This window comes from Rhinatrema bivittatum, chromosome 10 (assembly GCF_901001135.1).
Source record: "Rhinatrema bivittatum chromosome 10, aRhiBiv1.1, whole genome shotgun sequence".
NCBI classification, from domain to species: Eukaryota; Metazoa; Chordata; class Amphibia; order Gymnophiona; family Rhinatrematidae; genus Rhinatrema; species Rhinatrema bivittatum.
In genome coordinates, this window is record NC_042624.1 from 64,805,342 (window position 1) to 64,830,814 (window position 25,473).

Sequence of the window (25,473 nt, forward strand, 5' to 3'; positions counted from 1 at the left end):
ATGCCGCCGCCCGGACACCCAGTGCCGCCACGTCAAAGATGCGCTTCAGTAGGACCTCCAGCTTGCGATCCTGGAGATCTTTCAATGCAATACCCCCCGTCACGGGGATAGTCGTATGCTTGACCACGGCCGTGACAGCCGAGTCTACTGCGGGTGTCTTCAAAAGCTCCAAGGAATCCTTAGGTAAGGGATATAGCTTTTCCATGGCTCGATTCACTCGCAGGGAAGCCTCTGGTAGCTCCCATTCCTTCGAGACGATCTGCAAGACCTTGTGGTGAAAGGGAAAGGTCTGCGGGGGGGGGCTCTAATCCCTGCCATTGCGATATCCCCTGTAGACGTGTCCGCCTCCTGAGGTGGAGTCGTTAACTCTAGCTCCTGCAACACGTGGAGAATAAGGGAGCTTAATTCCTCTTTTCCAAACAAGCGTAGTACCTGGGGGTCATCCCCCTCTACGGCCCCCTGATCGCCCGTCGTCAGCAAGTCCGGAGCCCCCGGGGATTCCGGAGCGGCTCCTGTGTCTCCCAGGTCCTCAGCTCCCCCCCCCCCCCCCCGCGGGGCGGGGACCCTGACCCCGGGGGACCCCATGCCCGGTGGGCTCCCCCGGGGCAAGGAAGTGGTCTTGGGGACCTTCGGGGGAGCGGGAGCCTCCGCCTCCCAGCCGGATTCTGCCTGCAAAAAGGCTTTGTGCATTAAAGGCACAAAGTCCGAAGAAAATGGCACTGACCGTTTTAAATTTTTCTTCGGGCCATCCGATGAGGGGGGGCCGCGAGGAGACCCCAAATCGGGCTGGGAGCGCGGGCTCTGTGCCTCAAGAGAGGGAGGAGGGGAGATTTCCTCCTCCGATGCTGAACATGCAGTCTGCCGCGTGTTCAAGATGGCCGCCGCACTCCTCCCCGGTGGTGGAGGGGCCGGAGAACGGCTGCCGGAGACGCTGCTGTGCCGCGCCGCAGAGGGGAGAGATCGGCTGCAGGCAGCGCTCGGCCCCCCCGAGGGTCCCTCGCCCCCGGGAATACATCGGGGACAGAGACCCCCGCGGGAGAGTCGCGCCCCCGCCTCTCCACAGGTCAGGCAGACCGAAGATCGCGGCATCAGCACCGCGAGCGGAGCAGCAAGGAAGAAATGGCGCCAAAAACCCCGGTGAGGAGATCCCCCACAGCAAACGCGCGCCGGGTGAGCTAGCCACCCCCTCCGGGGTTCGAACAGGCACTGGCAGGCCGGGGTCAAGAGAAATGAGCGCACTGCCTGTCCCCAACAGGACTTAAATGGCTCTAGAAATGAAACTTTAAACTTTAAACTTTTTTTTTTTTTTTTAAACCCCCTTCAGGACTAAAAACCTGGAATTGGGGGGGGAGGGTGACCGGCCCACCGGTAAGCTCTCCCCCAGCCTGCGGACACTCTAACCCGGGAATATCAGGAGGGTACTACCCTCCGAGCCTGCCTCACACTGATCTCTAGCTGCACAGCGCAAGACACTCACACAGACCTTCACGCAGACCGACAGGCAGACAGAGGAGAGAAAGGAAGCATCAACTGATCTTGTCCCCTGTCCTACCTCACTTTCCTTTTTTTTTTTTTTTTTTAATTTCCCAGTACCGAGAAAAACCGACCGGACCAGGACCGCAGGTTATGCCTCTCAATCTGCTGGAGTCAGAGAATATACTGAAAGATCGCAGGTGGCACACCAGTGTATCTAGGGGGTGCTTTCAGTTTTCTCTCTGACTCCATCTGCTGGAGGGGAGGCATAACCCAGCTGTCTGGACTGATCCTGGTACGTACTGGGAACTGCTGGTTCCAATGAGTAACCTGCCTTGACTTGCGCATCGCCTTCCAAAAGACCTGCCAACCACTAGCACTGGAGAGCTCAACCCGAAGCGAAAATGGCTGGCCAGGCCTGTCCTGTCCTGCCGGCTTCTGACCCCCATAGACTCTAGCCTAGAGGGTACCTTCAAATCGACCAATGCGGACATGACAATAAATGAATTGAACCCTATGAAAACAAATGAAAGCACTTTGGACAAACGCTGTAACACCAAAAAGAAGGTAGAGCTAAGAAACAGTTAAGTTGATATTCTGAATAGGCAATATTGCTGGGGGAGAAGAGGTTTCCCTATTGTATATCCTCTCCCATTTTATCTTTTAAGTCCAATCATTGCAGTAATAGCCCTTGGCTGAGGGCCATGCACTAGGGCTCCTTCAGAATCCTGCAATCATGGATCTAAAAACTATGGGGCAGATTTTCAAAGGAGTACACACATAAGATACGCGTGTACCCCCTGAAAACCTGTCCCAAGCTCCCCCTGCGTGCGCCGAGCCTATGTTGCATAGGCTGCCAGTGCACGCAAAGCCCTGGGGCTTTCCTGGGGGGGGGGGAGGGGGGCATCTGAGGCGTGTCAGGGGGGGGCGGCGTGCCGCGGCCGGCGCATCATCGGGGGCGTTCCGGGGGCATGGCCGCGACCTCCAGACCAGCCCCCGGACCAGAATATGGTGCGCCGGCAGCCGGTCTGGTCAGCGCAAGTTACGCCTGCCTCGGGCAGGCGTAACTTTTGAAATAAAGATGGGGGGGATTTAGTTAGGGCCGGGGGGCGGGTTAGTTAGGGGAAGGAAAGGGAAGGTGGGGGGGCGCTGGAAAGAAAGTTCCCTCCGTTCTCAGAGGGAACGGAGGCAGGCTGCGCGGCTCGGCACGCGCAGGCTGCCGATTTTGCGCAGCCTTATGCGTGCCAACCCTGGATTTTAAAAGATACACGTGTATCTATTAAAATCCGGCGTACTCTTGTTTGCGCCGTCTGCGCGAACAAAAGTACGTGCGTGCGTACTTTTCAAAAAATCTGCCCCTATGTCTATGACTTCCTCCCTATTAAGGATTGTGAATGCTGCCTCTGCAGAATCTCCTGTTGAGGATACTGCAGAGGCAACATTCACGGTAGGGATCCAAGCAAAGGATCTTAGTCTGTAATACTGCTGACCCATGCAAACAATCTTAGTCTGCTGTTTTAAGTTTCTTCTTTGCAAAGTGCTCCCACAAGGCTCTTCTGAGAACGAGATCACAGGCCCCATAGCTGTAAGACCTGTAACCTGGACTAGGGGTGGGCAGTTAAGGTCCTCAAGGGCCACAAATGGGTTGGGTTTTTAGGATATCCCTAACTAACATGTATGAATTAGGTACATATAATTGCGGCAGTGTTCATGCAAATCTCTCTCAGGCATATGCATTAGGGATATCCTTAAAACACGACCAATTTGCTACCCTCAGTGACCAGAGTTGCTCATTCCTGACCTAGACCCACACAAACTAAACAAAAACAAGGTTATGAATACATACATTATCGTCTCCTGGTTTTTTCACAACACAGCATGTGAGCCATTGGAGTTAATTTATAGAAAATTCCTATCTTTGAATAATAAAATCAATTGAAAACAAGGAAAAGTAGAGTTGCTTACTTGTAAAAGGTGTTCTCCAAGGACAACAGGATGTTAATCCTCACACATGGGTAACATCATCAAATGGAGCCCGGCACGGAAAACTTTTGTCAAAGTTTCTAGAAACTTTGACAGACATGCTAAGCTTGCCCAGCATGCCACTAACCACATGTACATGTGGGGTCCCCTCTTCAGTCTTATAACACAGAGTTCGTGAAAATTACAATACCAAACCGAGAGAAGCCCAAATCCGTGGAGTGGTGGGTGGGTTTCATGAGGACTAACATCCTGTTGTCCTTAGAGAACACCTTTACAGGTAGGCAACTCTGCTTTCTTCAGGGACAAGCAGGATGGAAGTCCTCACATATGGGTGATTATGTAGCTACAGGCTGCTCCCAACATGTGCAGCACAGAATAGGTGCCAACGTGCACAACAACTAGAGCTGCTAGAACCAGGGGAGCAAACCTGCGGCCAAGGAAAGAGCCCAAGGCAGGAAGAGTTGGGTTTTCATGGCTGAAAAACATTATGAAGGACCAACTGACTATAATGACTGTCATGTCATCCATCCTTGTGCAGACAATAATGAGAGGCGAACGTGTGGAGGGAACTCCAGGTTGCTGCTCTGCATATCTCGTTAATGGGAACAACACGGAAGTGAGCCGCCCAAACGGAATGAGCCTTGACGTGACCTTCAAGCTGCAGGCCCGCTTAAGCGTACCAAAAGGAAATACAGTCCAGTAGCCAATGGGACAGGGTCTGCTTAGATACTGCGACTCCCAACCTGATTTTGTCAAAGGAGACAAGAAGCTGAGTGGACAGGCGCTGAGGTGCTGTCCATTCCAGGTAAAAGGCCAGAACCCTTTAGTAATCCAAAGTATGCAGCACCCGTTCACACTGGTGAGCGTGTAGCCTTGGAAAAAAGGAAGGCAACACAATGACTGACAGATGGAATTCCATGACTACCTTAGGAAGGAACTTCGGGTGAGCATGCAAGGACCACCTTATTATGACAAAATTTCATATAAGGGGGTTTCGACACCAGAGCCTGCAACTCACTGACCCTGCATGCTGAAGTAACCGCTACCAGGAAGATAACTTTCTAGGACAGGTACTTTAGATCGCAAGACCGTAAGGGCTCAAATGGAGCCTTCATGAGCTGGGACAGGACTACATTGAGGTCCCAGGCCAAGTAGGAGGCTTACGTTGCAACAAGCCTCGCATGAACTGCCCCACGAGTGGATGGGTGGAAATGGAAGTACCATCTCTCTCCTGATGGTATTCTCCGATGGCATTAAGGTGAACTCTCAAAGTGGTCTGCAGACCAGACTCGGAGAGGTGCGACAAGTAGTCCAAAAGCTTCAGTGAGGAACAAGAGAAAGGATCCAGACTGCGCCCAACACACCAAGCCAAAAACCTCTTCTACTTGAGATTGTAAGATCTTCTCGTGGAGGGTTTCCTGGACTCCAAGAGGACGCGAGACATGCCTTCTGAAAGGCCCAGTGCCTGTAAGGTCATCTGGTCAACATCAAAGCTGTGAGAGACAGGGCTCAGAGGTTGGGATGGCGAAGCCTGATTTGGTCCTGAGAGATCAGGTCCAGAGCAGTCCCCAACCAGATCGGAGGGAGTGAGGCCAGCTCCTGCAGAAGCGGGAACCAGACCTGGTGATGCCAAAAAGATGCAACCAGGATCATGGTGCCTCGGTCCTGTTGGAACTTCTGGAGAGTTTTCAAAATAAGCGGAAAGGAAGGATAAGAGTACAGCAGACTGGTGCCCCAGTGACGTGACAAAGCATCCGACACTGATCACCTGCTTGCCCATCCCAGTGAGCAGAATCGATCCACCTTCTTGTTTACTAGGAAAGCAAAAAGATCCAGGTCTGGGGCCCCCACAAGCGAAAGAGGTGGTTCGCTAAATCTTGATTCAGGGACCACTCATGGGGGCGGAAGGCCCGACTCAAGGAGTCTGCCAAGACACTGTCCATCTCAGGGAGATACATAGCCCGGTGGAATATGCTGTTCTCGAAGGCCCATGACCAGATCTGGACTGCTTCCTGACAGAGGAGGTACAACCCTGTTCCTCCCTGCTTGTTCAGATACCACATCACCACCTGATTGTCAGTCTGAACCAGGATCACTTTGTTGTGCAGGTGCTCTCTGAACACCCTCAAGGCACAGCGGATTGCCCATAACTCCAGGAACTTTATCTGAGACAGCTTCTCCTGCAAAGACCAAAGACGCTGAGTAGGAGGTCTGCAAGATGGGCTCCCCAACCCATGTGAGAAGTGTCTGTGGTGAGGACAATCTGGGGCTGCGTGCCCCAGAAAGGCATCCCTTGCTCCAGATTGGATAGGGTTTCCCACCACACGAGGGATTGGAGGAGGGGAGTGGTGATCAGGACACTCATAGATCCTGGATGGCTTAATACCACTGGAACGTAATGTCCACTTTGCCCTGCGCAAAGCAAGTGAAAGGAGTAACATGTACCGTGGCCGCCATATGCCCCAAAAATCGCAGAAACTGGTGTGATGAGACATGGGAGCAACTGGAGACTACCCGAGCGAGGGCAGCAAGGGTCTACGCTCTGTCTCGAGGCAGAAGGGCCTTTTTCTGGACGGTGTTCAGCTTGGCTCCGATGAAGTCCAGTTGCCATGATGGCTGCAGATGGGATTTTGGATAGTTGATCAGAAATCCCAGAGTCTCCAAGGCACGAATGGTGACTTGTAGGGAACGCAGCGCCCCCCTGCCTAGAGTCGCTCTTGATAAGCCAATCGTCGAGGTAAAAGACATGAATCCCTTGCCTCCGAAGATAGGCCCTCACTACCGCCAGGCACTTGGTGACGTCCTGGGGCACCAATGCTAGGCTGAAGGCTAGTACACGGTACTAGTAGTGTTCTTCCTCTACCAAGAATCATAGGTACCTCCGATCCATTGGAGAGATGAGGATATGGGTGTAGGTGTCTGAGATAGAGGGAACAGAGCCAGTCCCCAAACCTGAGGAGGGGAATCAAAGTGCCCAACGAGACCATCTTGATCTTCTCTCTGACAAGAAACCGGCTTAGTGTCCTCAAATCCAGGATTGGGGCTAAGGCCACCAGTTTTCTTGAGAATCAGGAAATACCTGGAATAGAACTTGTCTCCCTGTTGCCCTGGTGGAACTGGTTTGACCGTTCAAGCCATTAAAGAGGGCAGAGAGTGCTACTCAAAGTATCTGTTGCTTTTCTACACCTCTCCACTGGGGACACGGAGGAGAACAGGGTGGAGTTTGTTGGAAATGCAATTTGTATCCCTGTCATACGATGGATAGGACACCCAGTGGTCCGATGTGATTGCTGTCCATCGATCATCAAATAGCTGCAGGCGGCTCCCCACTGGGGGTTTGGCATTCTGGGGCAGGTTGGCAGGCTCAAACTCCCTGGTTTCCAGTCAAATCCCACGACAGGATTTGGTGGTGGGGCAGGAGTTGGGTGGGATGTACGAGGTTGCCGTGCCCTCGGCCTTGCTGGAGTCTGCTGAGGTCTCAATCTAGAGGCTGGTGGATAGTATTGCATGGCCAGTAAAAAGGCCGTCTTGAATATTGCCTGGGAGGCTTTTTGTTGGAGGGCTGGGTATCTGAAATGCTGGCTGGCAACTGCTGAAGGGTTTTGTGATAGTCCTTCAGTTGGGCCACCGCCTCTAATTTTGTCCCCAAAAAGTTTCTCGCCCGTACAGGGCAGATCTGCCAGACAATGCTGGACCTCAGGGTGTAGGTTGAAGGCATGCAGCCAAGCCATACGCTGAGCTCCAATGCCTGCTGCTGCAATCCTCATAGCTCTCTCAAACATGTCTGCAGAGCGGACCTTGTGTTCATCACAATTCAGGCCCTACTGAACTATTTTCTGGAAGTCCTCCTGAAATTGCTGCGTGAGGTGTTCCCCCAGCTCTTAGGCTTGTTTTCAGAGGTTCCTGGAATACTGTCCCATATAAAGCTGACAGCAAGCAATCCTAGCAGCTAACATGGAGCCCTGGAACACCCAGCACCCAGAGTTCTGTGCTCACAGCCCAGGGGTGCAGAGACATGAGTCTTTTTGCCTTTTTAGGGCTGACTCTACCACCACTGACTGGTGGGGAAGTTGATGGTGGTCAAACCCCAATGTGGGTTGGACCAAGTAGACTTCGTCGGTCTTCTGATTCACAGGAGGAATGGAGATGGGATGTTTTCAGTGTCGGGTGACTAACTCCTTAAAGATGTCATGGACTGGAACAGCCACCACCGCCTTAGGAGCATCTAAAAATTGCAGGATCTCCAACATCTTGTGCCAAGAGTCCTGTTCTGTTAATAGCTGGAAAGGCACAGACTCTGCCATGGCCTTAACAAATCCAGTGAAAGAAAGATCTTCTGGAGGGGATTTCTGCCTCTCCTCCGGTAGAGAGGGTTTAGAAGGCCTCAGATTCCTCCGTGAAGGAAAAAGATGCCTCACCTTCCCAGGGGTCATAGGGGGCTTCCCCTTCCCTGTGAACGTCCAGAGATGCTGAAGGGCCGCGGGGGCACAGAGGGAATCGGTCCCTGTGGCCCCAGGCCAGCCAGAGGTTGTCCGGGTGCTGTGCGCACATGAGGCACCAGCGACCCCGATGGACCTTTCTTGTCCGAGGAGTCGCTCACCAGAATGGGAACTGGTGGCAGTAGCAGCGATGCTCCCCTTGACCGATGCATTGGAGCTGGATGCATCAGTAAGACACCAAGCAGCAGGTCCAGCCACTCAAGGAGTGGCGCAAGCACCAATGGAGTCAACTCTTGTGGCGGTGATGCTTGATGCCCTGCAGGGCCCAGCCAACCGCACACGCCTCTCCAACTCCTCAAAAACAGCCAAGGATAGGACAGCTTGAGGAAGAGGAGGCAGCGAAATCGGATCGACCCCAGGATCACGGGGTGGAACCAAACTCTCCACTGGCACTGGTGGGGACCACTGAGTATCCTCAGGAGGACTGGAGGGAATCACCTCCTCCACACGAGACCACTTTGGTGGAGGCACTGATGCGGTAGATTCCTTCCCATAGTCCGACTTCGAAGAGGACGAGCGATATCGGTGCTTGTTTAATTTCTCTTGGTGCTCACATCGGTCCTTCCCTGGACCGATGGTGATGGAGAGGAATCCAACCTGGATCGAGAGGATATTGATTGTGCTCGATCCCCCGCCCCCACCTCGGGATCAAGAAGTGGTAGCGGAGGGGTCACCAAGGGGGTTAATGCAGAGACTCCTTACTCTTGCAAAGCCCCAGACTCTAACGATGGATCCGATTTCTTAGAGGAAAATAGCTTTTCCATTTTGTCAAACTGTCAGACGGCCCTTAGGGGTCATCTGGGCACAAAGATCGAAAACATGGACATTGTGCGATGCCCCCAGCCAGAGGACACAGACCTCATGGAGGTCTATGATGGAAATAGTCCGGGGCACCGGCGAAAGCTGGACGACGCCATATCAAAAAACGCGATGCGCAGAAAATGGCAGGCAGATACCGGGAGGGCATCACCATCAGTAATCGACCGCGAGTACAAAAAAAACTTACCGAAAGTAATGAGGAGAAACCCAAAACACAGAGGGACTCAGCGCAACGCTGGAAGGAAAAAAACTGGAATTTCTCAGAAAAAGCGCAAGCTCCACAGTTGCAAGGCTTCAGCTTCGCGGAAAAAGAGAGACGAAAGAAGGACCCCACATGGACGCATGGTTAGCAGCATGCTGGGCATGCTCAGTGTGTCTGTCAAAGTTTCTAGAAACTTTGACTAACGTTTTCTGTGCCGGGTTCCATCTGATGATGTCACCTACGTGTGAGGACTACCATTCTGCTTGTCCTTGGAGAAAATGCATAAGGAGAAAAATATTTTATACCAATGCTTTTCAAGGGTAAATAGCAAAGAATAAAAGAACCTGAAGAAATGCTGTACAGTCAACCCATCTAATGGGTAGTATCAAATTAGTGTATATTACCCAAAGCTTATTAATGGTTTTAAGCCTAATGATATTTGATTAATCTATGTAGAGGAGATGAAATTATGAAACACAACAGGAGATCCCATGAAGAGATTCTAGATTTCAACAGCATTTGCAACATGTATGCATATTTAAATAGCAAAATCTGTGAAAAATATTACTGCCACAGTAGATCTCATACCACTTTTACCTGTTTCCATTTTAGCAAAAGCAGAGTAACAGTGGGTTATAATTTTACTGACAATCAATTCTTGTCTTTATCTTCAATTTACAAGTTTGTTAAAACTATCTGAAATGTACAGCATAAGTCATATTTAAAATTTTCTTATGTAAAAATGTCTGTTACCTTCAGATTAATTCCACCTAGGGCGCTCTTTAAAATATCACTACTTTTAAAGTTATTACAATGGTGAATTTCATTTCCATCAAGAATCGCTGCACTTCCTGGATACAGCTCAATACCAGCTCCCTAGTAAAACATGAGATAAAAATCATCATATACTTGTAATACAAAGATACTATGAAGTATGTAACATTTCTCCTTCAGATTCCAGTTATGCAGAGCACTCTACAGTCACAAGATTAATGATGACAAAGGTAGATTAGAAATGGGACAATTTTTAAAATCATAATATGGGGGGAGGGGGAGAGAAAAGGTTTGAGGGTTTAGTTCCATCCTTGTTTTTATGGTTTGATCCATTTTTGGAATGGCAAATTGGATTGAGATCTTTAAATCAAAATGTTTATATGCTCCCATAAAAAAAAAAAAAAGTACTAAGATTTTTTTCTTAGACCACTTTTTTTTTTAACATTCTCTCCTTTTATATTTTTGGGTAGCATGACAGTTTCTCTCTGCTCCTTTGGGTTTCCAGTTCAAATCAGAACTTAAATCTATAGAGAATATAGCTATGAAACTTCATTTCAATTTGGGCCTTTTCCTTATTTTATAACCCTCTCCACTTCTTTTGTTTTGCCTAGCTTTTGTAGTCACAATATGTAGCTAAAGGCCACAGTCAGAAGCCTCCCTTCAGATCCAAGCATGCACTCTATAGTTGGACCTCAGAGGCCACCGTAGTGTGAAAACTGGTATTCTCTTCCTCTTGGAAGCTGTGAATGCTACCGTCACAGCAATTACCGCCCCTACCAGCTTGAGAAGCAGAAGCTGATTGTGGGAATAAAATTCTGGTCTTCTGTATGGTAGCACATTTTACTACCATTGAGTTTTCAGACTGGTCAACCTTGTCCTTTTTGCATATATGCTATGATTAAGTGTTAAATAAATCAAAATATGATGGACTGATTTGTATATCTAGCATTCTGTATTAAAAATTTTGCCTGACAATTTTTACTTTTGTGGAAGAATGAGGCACAAATAAAAGATATTAATGAAAAGATGAAAGTGTGTGATATCCAAGATAAGGAAAATCAGGGGGTAGAAAAGCTCAAAGTATCACAGATAAAACAGAGGAAGAGAGAAGCCAAGTACTAAGTCAGGATGCTAGTATAAGGTTGTAAGGTGAAGGGAGAATTTATACGAAGCTGATCCTGAAAAAGAAAGTAAGACAAAATGTGAAAGTGGAGTTTGAAAAGAACAAGCATGGCAAAATTTATGTAGGATGTACCTGTTCCAAAAAGCACAGTTACAAAAAAAAAATCAATACAGAGTGGGAAAATCTAACTAATTATTTCGGAATAAACAAAAAAAATGGAAAGTGCTGGTCAAGTATCTCTAATTTTTAGATATATCTTTTTACAATTGCTAATCAGCAAAACCTTAATATTTTTAGCTATTTACTTCCTTCGGGCCATAAATAATGGGCTAATATATAAATATAGCTGGCAATGTAAGTTAGTCAAATAAGAGTTTTCCGGCTTACCATGCCGCTGAATATACCCAGATAAGTATTAAAGTTAGCCAGATAAGGTTTTTGACTAACTTTAGACCTGCTATGGGACACATCTAGCTTATCCGGTTAACTTAACTGGATAAGTCTGAATATTGCTATTTATCTGTCTAAATTAGAAAGAAAAGTAACAGCTCAATTATGCCCACTGACTATCCAATTAACTACTTAGCCAAATAAGTGACTTATCTGGCTAAGTAGTATAGTATAGCCAGATATTCAGCGGCTGCCGCTTAGCTGGATAAGTCCAATTTAACCAGCTAAATAGTATTTGATTATGGACCCCCAATAAGTTCAATGATACTAGCTGTTAGGCAGCCTCCATGCTAGAAAGATGCCACAAAAGTGAAAGTTGCTTACCCGTGACAGGTATTCTCGATGGACAGCAGGATGTAAGTTCTAACAACTGGGTAATATCATCGAATAAAGCACAAGTTGGTAAGGTTTACTATATAGTTTCTAGAAACGTTTGACACGCTGATCCATGTCACTGACATTGCATGGAGCCTTATCAATTCTTAATATAGCTAAATCATAGCAACCAACTCCAAGGGAAGGCGGGTAGATTTTCTGAGGACTTTGCATCCTGCTATTTTCAGAGAAAAGGCTAGGAGCTTTTGTATTCTCTGAGGACAAGTGGAACTTTTGACTGGCATCCTGAGGCTACTGAGCATGCCCAGCATGCCATGATATTCTCAGCCACAGGGGTCTCCCTTCAGTCTCGTTTGTAGCAATTAGCGTTAGCCACAAATAAAATAATAAAACGTATCGGACCCAACTCCGCGGGGTGGCGGGTGGGTTTCGTGAGGACTACATCCTGCTGTCCTGGGTTAACACCTATTACAAGGTAAGCAATTTTGCTTTATCCCAGGACAAGCAGGATGCTAGTCCTCACATATGGGTGATTAGCAAGCTACAGGCTGAGTCATCTTTGTATTGGACCAACAGCATACAGTTTGTGCAACAGGCACAACAACTGGTGTACTGCTGGGAAAAATGAGGCAGCCTGAAATCACGAAAAATCGGATGTGGAAGGAGTTGGGATCATACTGGAAACAAGTTCTTTAAGACAGATTGCCCATAGGCTGAATCTTGTCGTCCTTCCTTATCAAGACAGTAGTGAGCCGCAAAGGTGTGAAGAGAACTCCATGTTGCGGCTTTACATATGTCAGCTATTGGCACTGAATGATAGTGTGCTACTGAAGTTGACATTGCTCTTACTGAGTGAGCCTTTTCTTTTTTTTTTAATTCTTTATTTATTCATTTTAATACATAAACAAAAATCAAATTTGCTTATAAAGAAATACTGTGAGTACATTAATGTCACAAGCTGATTTTTCCATTTGCCACCATTTCAGCAAAAAGTCTTAAACAGCAATCATAAACAAAACATTTAAATTTATATAGACCTGGCAAGCAAAAGTTTTTATAATCACTTTTTAAACATTATTCGGTTATTAAGACCCACACCCAGCAGAAAACTAATTGGGGGAGATAAAAAATCTTTTAAGGAAGAAACAATAAGATAATAATAGCATATTTATCATGGTGCACGTAACAACAGTTCCATATGTTTTACTGGGTTAGTATGTTCACTTTCCTGGCCTCTATAAATTCTTTTAACTGGTCAGCAGTAAAAAGAAAATACATAACTCTCATTTCCCTTCATGAGGAAACATTTACAAGGAAACAAAATCTTTAAAACATAACCCAGCCCTATAGCCTCTTGTCTGAGGTTTAAGAATCCCCGATGCCTGGCCTGAGTAGCTGGGGCTAAATCAGGGAAAATTATTACTGCAGCCTCATGAAAATTGACCGGATATTTCCTGAAATAAGATTTCATGACTAAATCAATATCTTTAACAGTTATAAACGAAACCAAAAGTATTCCTCTACTTATTATGTCCAGAATAGAATCTTCTAAAAACCCCGTCAAATTCCCTGCAAAAGGGACATTGGCCGTGTTTCCTGAACATGTCGACACAGGAAGAAAAAAGCAAGAATTGATAGAAGGTAAATTTGCCTCAGTTATATCCAGCTTTTCCAGGAAAAATTTCTTCAGGGTAGTGTAGGGGATTTCCCCCACTACCTTGGGAAAATTGATAAAGCGTAAATTCAAGTGTCTGGATTTATTTTCGATTAATTCCATACGTCTAGATAATGTCTGGCTAACTTTAATGGCAGCAATCTTGTACTGTTGAAACTGCTTGCCTTCCTCTTCCAAACCATTCACTTTCTCTTTCAATCCATCAACTTGAATTTGTATGGCAGCAGATTTTTGAGCGCTTTGTAGATTTGAAACTTCCATTTTTTCATTCAAAGAATTTATAGCCGAGGCCATCCCAGCCATAAAGTCCCAGAGGGAGTCTAAAGTTACCTGTGCAGGTCGTGTTGGAATGGCGATTAACTCCCTCCTTATGGTGTTCTCTGGAGACATACCTCCTTCCAGGATTACACTGGTTTCGGTTAGTCTCTCCGCTCTCTGTTCTTCCACCGGGCTCGATGTATAAAGTCCCGGTGCTATACCCTGGGGAGTCAGTGAGGGGTCTTCTGGGTTCGGGCCAGCTTGAATCACTGCCAAACCTCCACTCCTCGTCTCCTCAACTAACCTCTGCACGGGCGGCTCCCTCTGTTCCGGGCTTAGAGACACCTCCCCTGCCGGCGAAGACGGCTCTTCCACGCCGTCACGCACATCAGATTCTTCGGTTCTCTGCTGCTGCACTGTTGGACGCATAATACTGGTGATCTACGTCTGAATACTCGTGGAGGGGATCGACTCTGACTGGTAGGTCCGAACTTTACCCTTCCTCTTAGCAGGCATTTTTCGGCAGGAAAAGTAAAACGGCAGAGCACTCCTGCTTAAGACTCAATATGTGCGGCCATCTTGGTTCCCCCCCTGAGTGAGCCTTTACTCGTCCCCTGGAGAGGAAGGCCTGCTTTTTCATAACAAAATTGTATACAATCTGCAAGCCAATTAGATAGTTTGCTTGCCTACCACCTTTCCAAGTTTGTTTGGATCAAAGGAAACAAAGAGCTGAGTGGATTTCCTATGGGCCGTAGTGTGATCTAAATAGTAAGCTAGTGCACGTTTACAGTCCAAAGTGTGTAAAGCTCTCTCCCCTTGGTGAGAGTGCGATTTTGGGAAGAAAGTAGGCAAGATGATGGATTGATTCAAGTGGAATTCCATAACTACCTTGGGAAGAAATTTTGGGTGTGTACGGAGTACCACTCGATCATGTAGGAATTTTGTGTAGGGTGACTATGTAACAAGTGCTTGTAACTCGCTAACCCTTCTCGCAGATGTGATGGCTATTAAGAAGATAGTCTTCCAAGTGAAAATCACAGGAATCCATGGGTTCAAAAGGAGAACACATGAGCCTCGTTAAGACTACATTACGGTCCCATTCTGTGACCTGTGGTCAGTGTGGGGGTTTAAGTTGAATTAAACCTCTCATAAATCTACTAACAAGGGATTGCACTGATACTGGTGCATCTACAACGGTATTGTGATAAGCTGAGATTGCACTTAATTGTATTCTTACAGATGAGGTCTGTAGACCAGAGTCTGAGAGGTGCCATAGATAGTCTAATAAAGATGATGTAATGGAGGAAAAAGGTTAAACACTGTTTTGTGTGCACCACATGGTAAACTGTTTCCATTTGGCACGATAGTTCTTTCGTGTGGAGGGTTTACGTGAAGCTACAAGCACTTGAGAGACATTAGTTGAAAGAATGAGAGATTGTAGAATCAAGCTTTCAACATCCATGCTGTGAGGGATAGGGATTGAAGGTTGGGATGACACAACCTGCCCTGATCCTGAGTTATGAGAGTGGGTGCTGTGCCCAAGTGAATTGGTTCTCTGATCGAGAGGTCTAGAAGTATGGGAAACCACACTTGTCAAGGCCAATATGGGGCTATGAGTATCATGGACCCCTTGTCCTGTTGTAGCTTCACTAGAGTTTTGGTTATTAGCGGTATCGGGGGATACGCGTATAGAAGGCCTGAGTTCCAGTGGCGAGCCAAGGTGTCCCTGGGTAAGCGGTTTCTCTGCTTGAACAGGGAGAAATAATTGTCCACTTTGTAATTCAGTTGTGATGCAAAGAGGTCTACTGTTGGTTGGCCCCAACGTTGAAAGATCTTGGTTGCCAGTTCTGGATCCAGAGACCACTCGTGAGGTTGGAATTGACGACTGAGGCGATCCGCCACTACGTTGTGTATGCCTGCTGGATAAGTGGCCCGTAGAAGCATTGAATGTGCTAGGGCCCAGTCCCAAATCCGTGCTGCTTCTTGAGCCTGTACCTCCCTGTTTATTGATGTACCACATGACTACTGTGTTGTCTGTTTGAATCAGAACAGTCGTGTGAAAAGCAGTCCTTGAACGCATGCAGCGCATAACGTATAGCTCGAAGCTCTAGGACGTTTATCTGAAATGTAGCTTCAAGTTTTGTCCAAGTACCTTGAGTTTGCAGGTGGCCAATATGTGCTCCCACCCTAAGGTGGATGCATCTGTAGTTAACATCACTTGCATAATTGGTTGTTGGAAAGGTAGGCCTGTGAGCAAGTTGCCCATGTTTGTCCACCATAGGAGCGAGGACCGTAGTTGCTGAGTTACTTGAACTGGAGAAGACAGTGGTTGAATGGCTTGTATCCATTGGTTTTTGAGTGTCCATTGAGTGAGTCCCATGGCTAATCTGGCCATAGGAGTGACGTGAACTGGGGAGGCCATGTGACCCAAAAGAGTGAGACATTGATGAGCTGTTACTTGAGTGCGCGCGCGTAGAGAGTCTGCTAACGAGGCGAATGTCTGCGCACGGTCTTTTGGAAGGAAAGCTTTTGCTGTTATGGTGTTTAATTCTGCTCCGATGAATTGTAACAGGTGAGATGGTGTGAAGTGGGATTTCTGGTAGTTGATGAGGAATCCCAACGAATGGAGTCGAGCTATTGTGAGCTTGAGAGAGTTGAGAGCTCCTTGTCTTGTTTCGCTTCTGATGAGCCAATCGTCCAGGTAAGGAAATACGTGTACGCCTTCCTTGTGCAAGTGGGCAGCTGCCACTGCTAGGCACTTTGTGAACACGCGAGGTGCTGAGGCTAGACCGAATGGTAGCATCTTGTATTGGAAATGTTGACTTCCTACTAGGAATTGCAGATACTTGCGATGAGGAGGGAATATTGGAATGTGAGCGTAAGCATCTTGAAGATCCAGAGAACAGAGCCAATCTCCTTTTTGAAGTAGAGGTAGCATGGTGCCCAATGATACCATCCTGAACTTCTCTTTTTTCAGGTATTTGTTGAGATTCCGGAGGTCCAATATGGGATGTAGGCCTCCTGTTTTCTTTGGAATGAGGAAATAACGGGAGTAGAATCCTCTGCCCTGCCGAGGCCGGGGAACTGGTTCCACGGCCCTGGCTCTCAGAAGGGTGGATAATTCTGTTTGTAAGACTGTGGATTGATTGTCTACTGTCCAAGACGAGGTGGGTGGAGTATCGTGTGGTACAGTGAGGAAGTCCAGGTGGTACCCCTGAGATGTTATGGAGAGTACCCATTGGTCTGTGGTGATGCATGACCAATTGTGTCGGAAGAATGTGATCCGACCTCCTACTGGCAAATTTGGGGTCGGATTGGTAAACAGGCTGCTGTTCTCTGGTGTCACTTCAAAACCCCGAAGTTGACCCTGTTTGCGGAGGGGGTTGAGTTCTAGATGCTCTTGGTTGCCTGGTTTGTGTTCTTTGAGGTAGCCTAGATAATCGTCCACGGGTAGGAGGTGGATAGTAGCACCTCGGCCTGTAGTATGGCCGTTTAGTTTGTTTCCTTGGGAGCCTTCTGGATGATGCTTGTGACTCCTGAGGCGCAGGAGAGCTGTCTTAATGTTTCTGAATGCTCTTTTAGCTGGGAATCTGCCTCCTTTACTTTGACACTGAAAAGATTGTCCCCTACACAAGTGAGATCATCCAGTTTTTCTTGGATCTTTGGTCTCAGATCAGAGGCCTTGAGCCAGGCCCACTGACGTGCACTTATACCGGTGGCAGACATTCTGGATGCAGTGTCAAAACAGTCGTACACTGCACAAACTTCGTGTTTGCCAGTTTCCAAACCTTTGTGGATGATGGATGAAAAAGACTCTTGGACTTGCTGAGGGAGAGTTTCAGAGAGCTCTTGAATCTGTTTCCATAAGTTACGCTGATATTGCATCATATACAACTGATAGGGCGCGATTCTAGAGACAAGCATGGAACCCTGAAACACTTTTCTGCCTATGTTATCCAACAATCTATTATCCTTCCCCGGTGGATTAGAGGAATGTGGCTTTATTCGCTTGGACTTCTTTTGAGCTGACTCAACCACCACTGTCCAACTTTGTTAAGATCGGTGCAAAACAGGATACATCCAGTATCTGTATCGGTGGAACCGACGATGGAGTCTGTACTGGCATCGGTATGGGTACCGGTGATGGAAGTGGAACCAGTGATGGTGATGGCCTCAATGGCGGAGTCAGTGCTGGCATCAGAGGCATCTGGAGGAGCGCATCTGACTGTCTGGAGGATGTAACCGTCCAGTTCCGCCCACATAGCTGGTGAAACCAGAACAGCTATGGGGGGAGGCAGCGAAGGTTCCCAGCACCGATATCGGTGGGGATCGCCTTGGCGTGGAAGGCTTCGGTGGAGCGTCCTCTCTCCGAGGTTTCTTTGGCACTGATTCGGGATCTGTCGATGGCACTCTGGTTATTGGTTCACTCTCAGGGTCATGAGGCCTCCGATGTTGATGCCGATGCTTTTGTTTGTGCTCGATGCCTTTCTCGATGACAGACGTGGACTTTATGGATGATTTTGAAGGGGTTGGTGGCCGATCCCCCGCTTCGTCCGGTCTTCGTTTCTTGAGGACAACCTTCCGAATCGCTCCAGCTGGAGACGACTGTGTGGATGTCTATGTTGAAGGCATTAATTGGAGATGGAACAAATGCTCCATTTTCTCCATCCGTAACTTTCTGCCTTTCGGTGTCATCTCGGCGCATTTTGGGCACGTCGAGACATTGTGTCCCTCACCGAGGCAGAGTACACACTCTAAGTGTGGGTCCATAATGGACATGGTATGGCAACAAAATAGGGCATTTTTTTGAAGCCATTTTAAGGGTCGAACAGCCGTCGACGACCTTCTGGCGGTATTATACGGTTGCAGAACCAAACGGAAAAATTTTTTAGACTTACCGTGATGGTAAAAAAGGGAGACCCCTACGGTGTCTGATGGTTTTTCTGGGTTTTTTGTAATTTTATTTTGTAAGGTGAAATTCACCATACAGGACTCCTAGAACTGCGAGGCTAACGGCTTCGCGGAAAAAAGAAGACTGAAGGGAGACCCCTGTGGCTGAGAATATTATGGCATGCTGGGCATACTCAGTAGCCTCAGGATGCCAGTTTTCCAGAATAGGGCTCCGTCAGTGACGTCACCCATATGTGAGGACTAGCATCCTGCTTGTCCTGGGATAAAGGGGAAAAATGCATATATAATGTAGCACCAACGGGCATAACTATTATAGGTAGAAACAAGCCTTTTTTTTTTTTTTTTAAAGAAGGTGGCTTGAATACTTTGAGTCTGGTCTGGTATCACTCTGTTAAAAGTTTCATCTTAGTGCAATTGGCACTAAGATGAACAAAACAAAAAGAACAGGCCTTATGGTGGGATGAAGTTCGATTCTAAACCTCAAACAGACCCTGTGGGACAGACTGACTAAACCTGTTCCAGGAATCTTTAAACAATAATGAGATGTGAATATGTGGACTGAACTCCATCTTGCAGTTTTGCAAATCTGTTTCATGGTGGCTGATCTCAGTTGGGCCATGGCTTTAACACTATTAGCCTTGACATACCGAGCCAGAGTCAAACCTACCTAGGCATAACAGAAAGACATGCAATCTGTTATCCAGTTAGAAAGGATATATTTGACAATAGCCATTCCAGGATTGCTGGGGGTCAAAAGAAACAAAAAAGAAAAACTGGGCGGTAGGCTTTCTAAGGGCTTCAGTCTGTTCCAGATAGAAGAATCTTTTGAAATCCAAACTGTGTGAGGCTTGTTCATCTTTATGGACATATGGTTAGGGGAAAAAATGCTGCAAGAACAATAATCTGGTTAAGGTGAAGGCCAATAATACCTTAGGTAGGAATTACGGGTCATTCTGCTCACATATTTTATTAATATGTGACTATGGCACCTCTAGGTTAAAGCACTTTTAAGCTTTAACCAGTATCCTCTATTGTATTTCTTAATTATTACCACCTATACTTCCTTCCAGCTACATAAGCTTCCAAGTTCTTTATCCTTGTTGAATGTAACTTTGCCTTATTCATTTCTTTTGTTTAATTTTCTTTAGTTACGCTACAGTTATACCCTTGTTAAATGTAAACCGATCCGATATGGTTATTACTATGAAGGTCGGTATAAAAAAGTGTTAAATATATAAATAAAAATACTTACCATAAGATGAATAAGTCACTATAGCCTGGAGCTCACTGATTCTGCATGCAGAACTGACCACCACAAAAAATATGACCCTCCAGATCAGGTACATTAGTTCACAAGAATTCAGTGAGTCAAAGGGAGCTTTCATACACTAGGTGAGAAACATGTTAAAATCCCAAAACATAGCAGAAGGCTTGATAGGAGTTATCAAGTGAAGCAAGCCCTCATTGAATTGACAACTAAAGGCTATACAGTGATGGGTCAACTTTTTACATGGTGGTAATAAATGCCAATTGCACTAAGATGAAACTTTTAACAGAGTGACACCAGACCAGACTCAAAGTATTCAACCAGTTTCTGTGTGGATCAGAAGGCAAACCTCCATATGATTTCCTTGTGGAATCCTTCTAGAAGCCAGAAACATTCAAGACACATCCTCAGTTAGATTAAGGGAATTCTAACTATTTGTTATGATATCAAGGTGTTTGGTGGATTCTCAGGGGCAACAGTGATGGTATCTCCTACGGGGAGGAGCCCCGTAGGGAGCTGTAGCACCGGGCTAGACTCAGATGCACAAACACAGAGAATATATCTTTTATTATACAGCTTGTCTGGTCCACCAAAGGTGGCAGTAGAGAGTGGATTAGATAGCAACAGTCTGTGATCCTTGGCATGGGAGACCCGTCCCACAATGGTGGTATAAGGTCCCGATGCAGATGTCCAGTAAGGCACTGTAGGAGAGACAGACTGGCAGATGTTAAAACACACTCTCTTGTAGCTGAGTAGAAAGAGTTCCCAGTGAGCAGTAGAGAGAGGATAGATATAAACAGTCTGTGATCCTCGGCAGAGAAGACCCATTCCACAATGGTGGTGTAGGGCCCAATGCAGATGGACAGCGAGAAGCTGTAGATGGACAGACAGGGAGAAGTAGTACTCACTCTCTGTAGCTGATAGGTAGTGTTCCAGCAGGTTGAAGAATTGGTAGCAGGCACCAGGATAGACACACAGGCACCTGGAAATAAGCAAAGGGCCCCTGAGGAGCGGGTACCCAGGTTAGTAGAACCCCGGAGGGTGAAGGTAGCTTCCAGCAGAGTAGAAGAGGCAGAGCAGCTTCAGACCGGAGCGTATCCAATCTGTTGCTAACTCGGCGAGAGTTAGCAAATGGGCAACCTTTTGAAGAAGGAAGCAGTGACATCACTCGAGGGGGACGCCCCCTAGGTTTGTGCCAACTCTGCTACAAGACGTGAGGCGCGTGTGCACGCCCTAGGAGGCCTCAGGTCAACATGGCGGGACACCGCACCAGAGCCGTTCCGGGGAAGCCGGAGGGTGCGGCAAGGAGACGCTACGGACGCCATTCTCCCGAGGCTGGTGGAGAAGGCTGAAATAGAGGTGAGGCATGTCAGGCGAAGCTGTCTGAGACTGACGGACGCAACACTATTCTCTCAACATCCAGCTATGAGAGCTAGGAACCTGATGTTTGGATGATGCAATGCTCCCTGGTTCTGAAAGATGAGTGTTGGAAAATTCCCCAACCTGATTGGTTCCTTGACAGGCAACTCCATCAGGAGAGGAAACAAAATCTGTCTTTGCCAATAGGGGGCACTAAGCATCATGGTTCTCTGGTCTCTTCTGAGTTTTAGCAAAATTTTTGCCACTGCAGAAATTGCTGAATAAGCATAGAGATGAACCTCTCCCCTGTTTAGGAAGAAGGCATTCGAGGTTAGTTTAGCTTGAGTCTCCCCTTCAGGAGCATATGTTCAGGACCTTTCTATTAAGAAGTCATGCAAACAGACCTACCATGGGTGTTTTCCATTTACTGAATATCTGATTTGCTGTTCCCTTGTCCAGGGATAATTTGTGTGGTTCCAGGGTCTGACTCAATCTGCCAGTATATTCTCCTTGTAGTCCTTAGGATCATTCCTTGAGAAATGGCCCAGTCCCGCATCTGGACAGATCCTTGAGAAGAGGAACAAGCCTGTTCCTCTCTGCTTGTTCACAAACAACACTGATACTTGACTGAATGTCAATTTTGTTGGCCAACTGATCAATGATAGTCTTTACAGCGTACAATATTGGCCACGGCTCTCATGAGTTTTATGAGATGGAGTTTTTTCTGAATAAAACAAAGGCCCTGGGTGTGGACAGCTTTATATAAGCTCCCTAGACTAGGTTGGATACATCTGTCTTTAAAACAATTTTGAGTTAGTAGAATTTTGAAGGAGATTCCTTTGGTCAAATTTGACTAAACCAGTCACTAGGACAGAGTGTCCTTGAGCTGTTCAGCGATTTGGATGCTGTTTCAAAGACTGAGTAGCTTGAATCCACTTGTGATCATAAGGTCCACTGGCATGAAAACATGCCAAGGGAATGATGTGTATTAATAATATCATAAGGCCCAACAAACTCAACATGCCCAATGCCGATATCTGCTGGCTCTTATTTCTTATACTACGGACTTCAGCATGATAATCCTTTCCTGTGGATGAAAGACTTTCACCTGAGCCATATCTAGTAGAGTTCCTATACATTCCAATTGAAATGACTGGCTCAAACGGGAGTTGGCATAATTTATGATTAATGCTAGCTAGTCTAGCACCCAGATGATTTTGTTCACAAATTCTATGGCACCAACTTGAGATGTGCTCTTGACCAGCCAATCATCCAAGTATAGAAATGTGTACCAATTTATGCAGATGTGCCACAACCACTACAAAATATTTTGTGAATACATATGGTGTTGAGACTAAGCTGAATGGCAGCCTTGTGATATTGGAGATGGCGTTTCCTTATCACAAATCTAAGATACTTACCATGATCTGGAACACATTCTACGTGGATGTGAGCAGCCTTTAAATCGAGGAAGCTTAGCCCAAGAAAGGAATCAAGGTGCCCAGGGGAAACTTTTTCCTTTACCAGGAATTTTTTCAAACCTCTTAGATCGAGGATGGGATTGTCATTCTCAGAATTGGGAAATACTTGGACTAAAACCCCCACCCTCTTTCTCCTGGTATAATGGGTTTGACCCAATTGGCCTCTACGAAGGAGGAAAGTTCCTTTTGCAGCCGTTTTTGATGCAGAGAAGTAAACCAAGTGCTTATCAGACAGCAATCTGTATCTATTTCTGATTATGTTGAGAACATAAGTGTCTGACATTATTCTGGATGAACAGTTTGCATAAAACCTCAGCCTTCTACCAACAAGAAGGTTCTCTGATCTGCATACTGGGATATTGGCTATGCTTTCCTGGATGCAGTCAAAAACCCATCCCAGGTTTTGGTTGGAATGCTGGCTGTTTTGCTGTCTGGAATGACGGAAAAGTTCCTGCTATTGATGGAAATGAGGGGGGTGAAGAATAAAGCCTCCTTGGAAGATAGAAGAGTCTCCTTGGTGTCCCACTTGAATACCACATAGATGAGAATGGTGAGTTTGGAGTGGCAGTGGAGAGGATTTAAAGCTTAGTGCAATGGCCTTTAATGTGAACCACCGCTTCATTGACCTTATCTTCTAAGACATTTTTTCCACTGCAGAGCATGTCAGTGAGTATTTCCTGCACATCCTGTCTAAGGTCTGAGGCCTGCAACCATGTGAGTCTAGCACCAATGCCTCCTGCCGAGGCTCTTGATGCCATCTCAAAATCATATGTTGACCTGACAATATATTTTCCACACTCTGTACCCTTGTTTACGTGTGACTCTAGGGCATAATTCTTCTGAGTGAGATGTTCTGACTTGCCCATCACCTCTTGCAGAATGTTTTGCATATAGTGCCCCATGAAGAGCTAGTAGAATGCTATACCAGCACTTAGCATAGTGCCCTGATAACTTTCCTCCCATTAAAGGTAGGAAAATCCTTCCTTGGGAGCTCTAAAAAGTGAGTTCTAGACTTCCTTGCTCTTTTGGGAGCAGATTTAACTACAACTGGCCGATGAGACAGCTGTAGATTTTTTAATACGGGAGCCTTAAGACACTATATGCGGCATCCCCTTCTTATTAACAGGTGACACATCCTCCTCTACTGTATGTCTCCTGAGGAATTTTGTGGATAGGCACTGACTCAGTCTCCTTGGAGGTTCTACAAACTGAAGGAAGTTTTGGACTCTTTCTCCTCCTGTAACTTAAATGGAATGATTTCCATCATTCTCGTTACAAAATCCTCAAAGAAGAGGGTTTTTTTTGTTTTTTTGAGGAGACACTCTTTTCCTGTGAAGAAGGGTCCAATGGATCAGAATAGTCCTCATGTCCACAGGCATGCTCCCAGGAATATTCAGAGTCCAAGCCAGGATCGCAAATTGGCAGTGTAGTCTGAGTGTGCCTTCTGTGAGAGCATCTGCCTCCCTTTTAAATTCTGTGCCTTCATCCACGATGAATTCGAAATTGACACTGGAAAGGCAGTTCCCATGCCAATGTGTCTCTAGCAACTGGCAGCAGGATCCATCCACCAGATGCAATAAATCTCCAGAAGAGGTTGGACCTCAGTTTTAAAAAGCTATCCACAATTTTGATGCATCGATGCTTTGAACTATACAGTCCTACACTGCTTGGATCCTTCTTTCCAACTCCTCCTCAAAAATAACAGATGCCAGTAACGAAAGGGAAGCAGGAATGGTAAAATCATCCTGCGCACTTGCATCTGGTCTTTGAAGGCTATCATGATTTCCTAGACAAATGCGAAAGTGAGCTGTCTATGCAGAAAAGCTAAAAGAGGTTAATGGCCACAGCCAGAAATCTCCCTGCTTCCAATATTGTGCACAGACTAGGACCAATGCTGATGCGTCTTAGCCTTCACTTGATGCTTGGTATTTGTACTCTTCGATGCCAGCATTAATGAAACAGTATCCCTCACTTTCATTGGGGGAGGGGAGCAAGAAAATGGTCTCTCCCATTGTCCCCTTTTGTTAAGAACATAAGAACATAAGAAAATGCCATACTGGGTCAGACCAAGGGTCCATCAAGCCCAGCATCCTGTTTCCAACAGTGGCCAATCCAGGCCATAAGAACCTGGCAAGTACCCAAAAACTAAGTCTATTCCATGTAACCATTGCTAATGGCAGTGGCTATTCTCTAAGTGAACTTAATAGCAGGTAATGGACTTCTCCTCCAAGAACTTATCCAATCCTTTTTTAAACACAGCTATACTAACTGCACGAACCACATTCTCTGGCAACAAATTCCAGAGTTTAATTGTGCGTTGAGTAAAAAGAACTTTCTCCGATTAGTTTTAAATGTGCCCCATGCTAACTTCATGGAGTGTCCCCTAGTCTTTCTACTATCCGAAAGAGTAAATAACCGATTCACATCTACCCGTTCTAGACCTCTCATGATTTTAAACACCTCTATCATATCCCCCCTCAGTCGTCTCTTCTCCAAGCTGAAAAGTCCTAACCTCTTTAGTCTTTCCTCATAGGGGAGTTGTTCCATTCCCCTTATCATTTGGTAGCCCTTCTCTGTACCTTCTCCATCGCAATTATATCTTTTTTGAGATGCGGCGACCAGAATTGTACACAGTATTCAAGGTGCGGTCTCACCATGGAGCGATACAGAGGCATTATGACATTTTCCGTTTTATTCATCATTCCTTTTCTAATAATTCCCAACATTCTGTTTGCTTTTTTGACTGCCGCAGCACACTGAACCGACGATTTCAATGTGTTATCCACTATGACACCTAGATCTCTTTCTTGGGTTGTAGCACCTAATATGGAACCCAACATCGTGTAATTATAGCATGGGTTAT

At 46.4% G+C, this 25,473-nt stretch overlaps 1 protein-coding gene across 1 annotated transcript in view; it reads right to left on the minus strand.

Moving 5' to 3' along the window:
* Nucleotides 1-25,473, minus strand: part of SHCBP1L (SHC binding and spindle associated 1 like) — a 385,813-nt gene that overhangs the window by 61,541 nt on the left and 298,799 nt on the right. Inside the window, exon 10 of the mRNA XM_029617645.1 lies at nucleotides 9,730-9,852. Within this exon, the coding sequence (XP_029473505.1) occupies nucleotides 9,730-9,852 (123 nt within the window). The remainder of the gene's footprint in view (nucleotides 1-9,729; nucleotides 9,853-25,473) is intronic.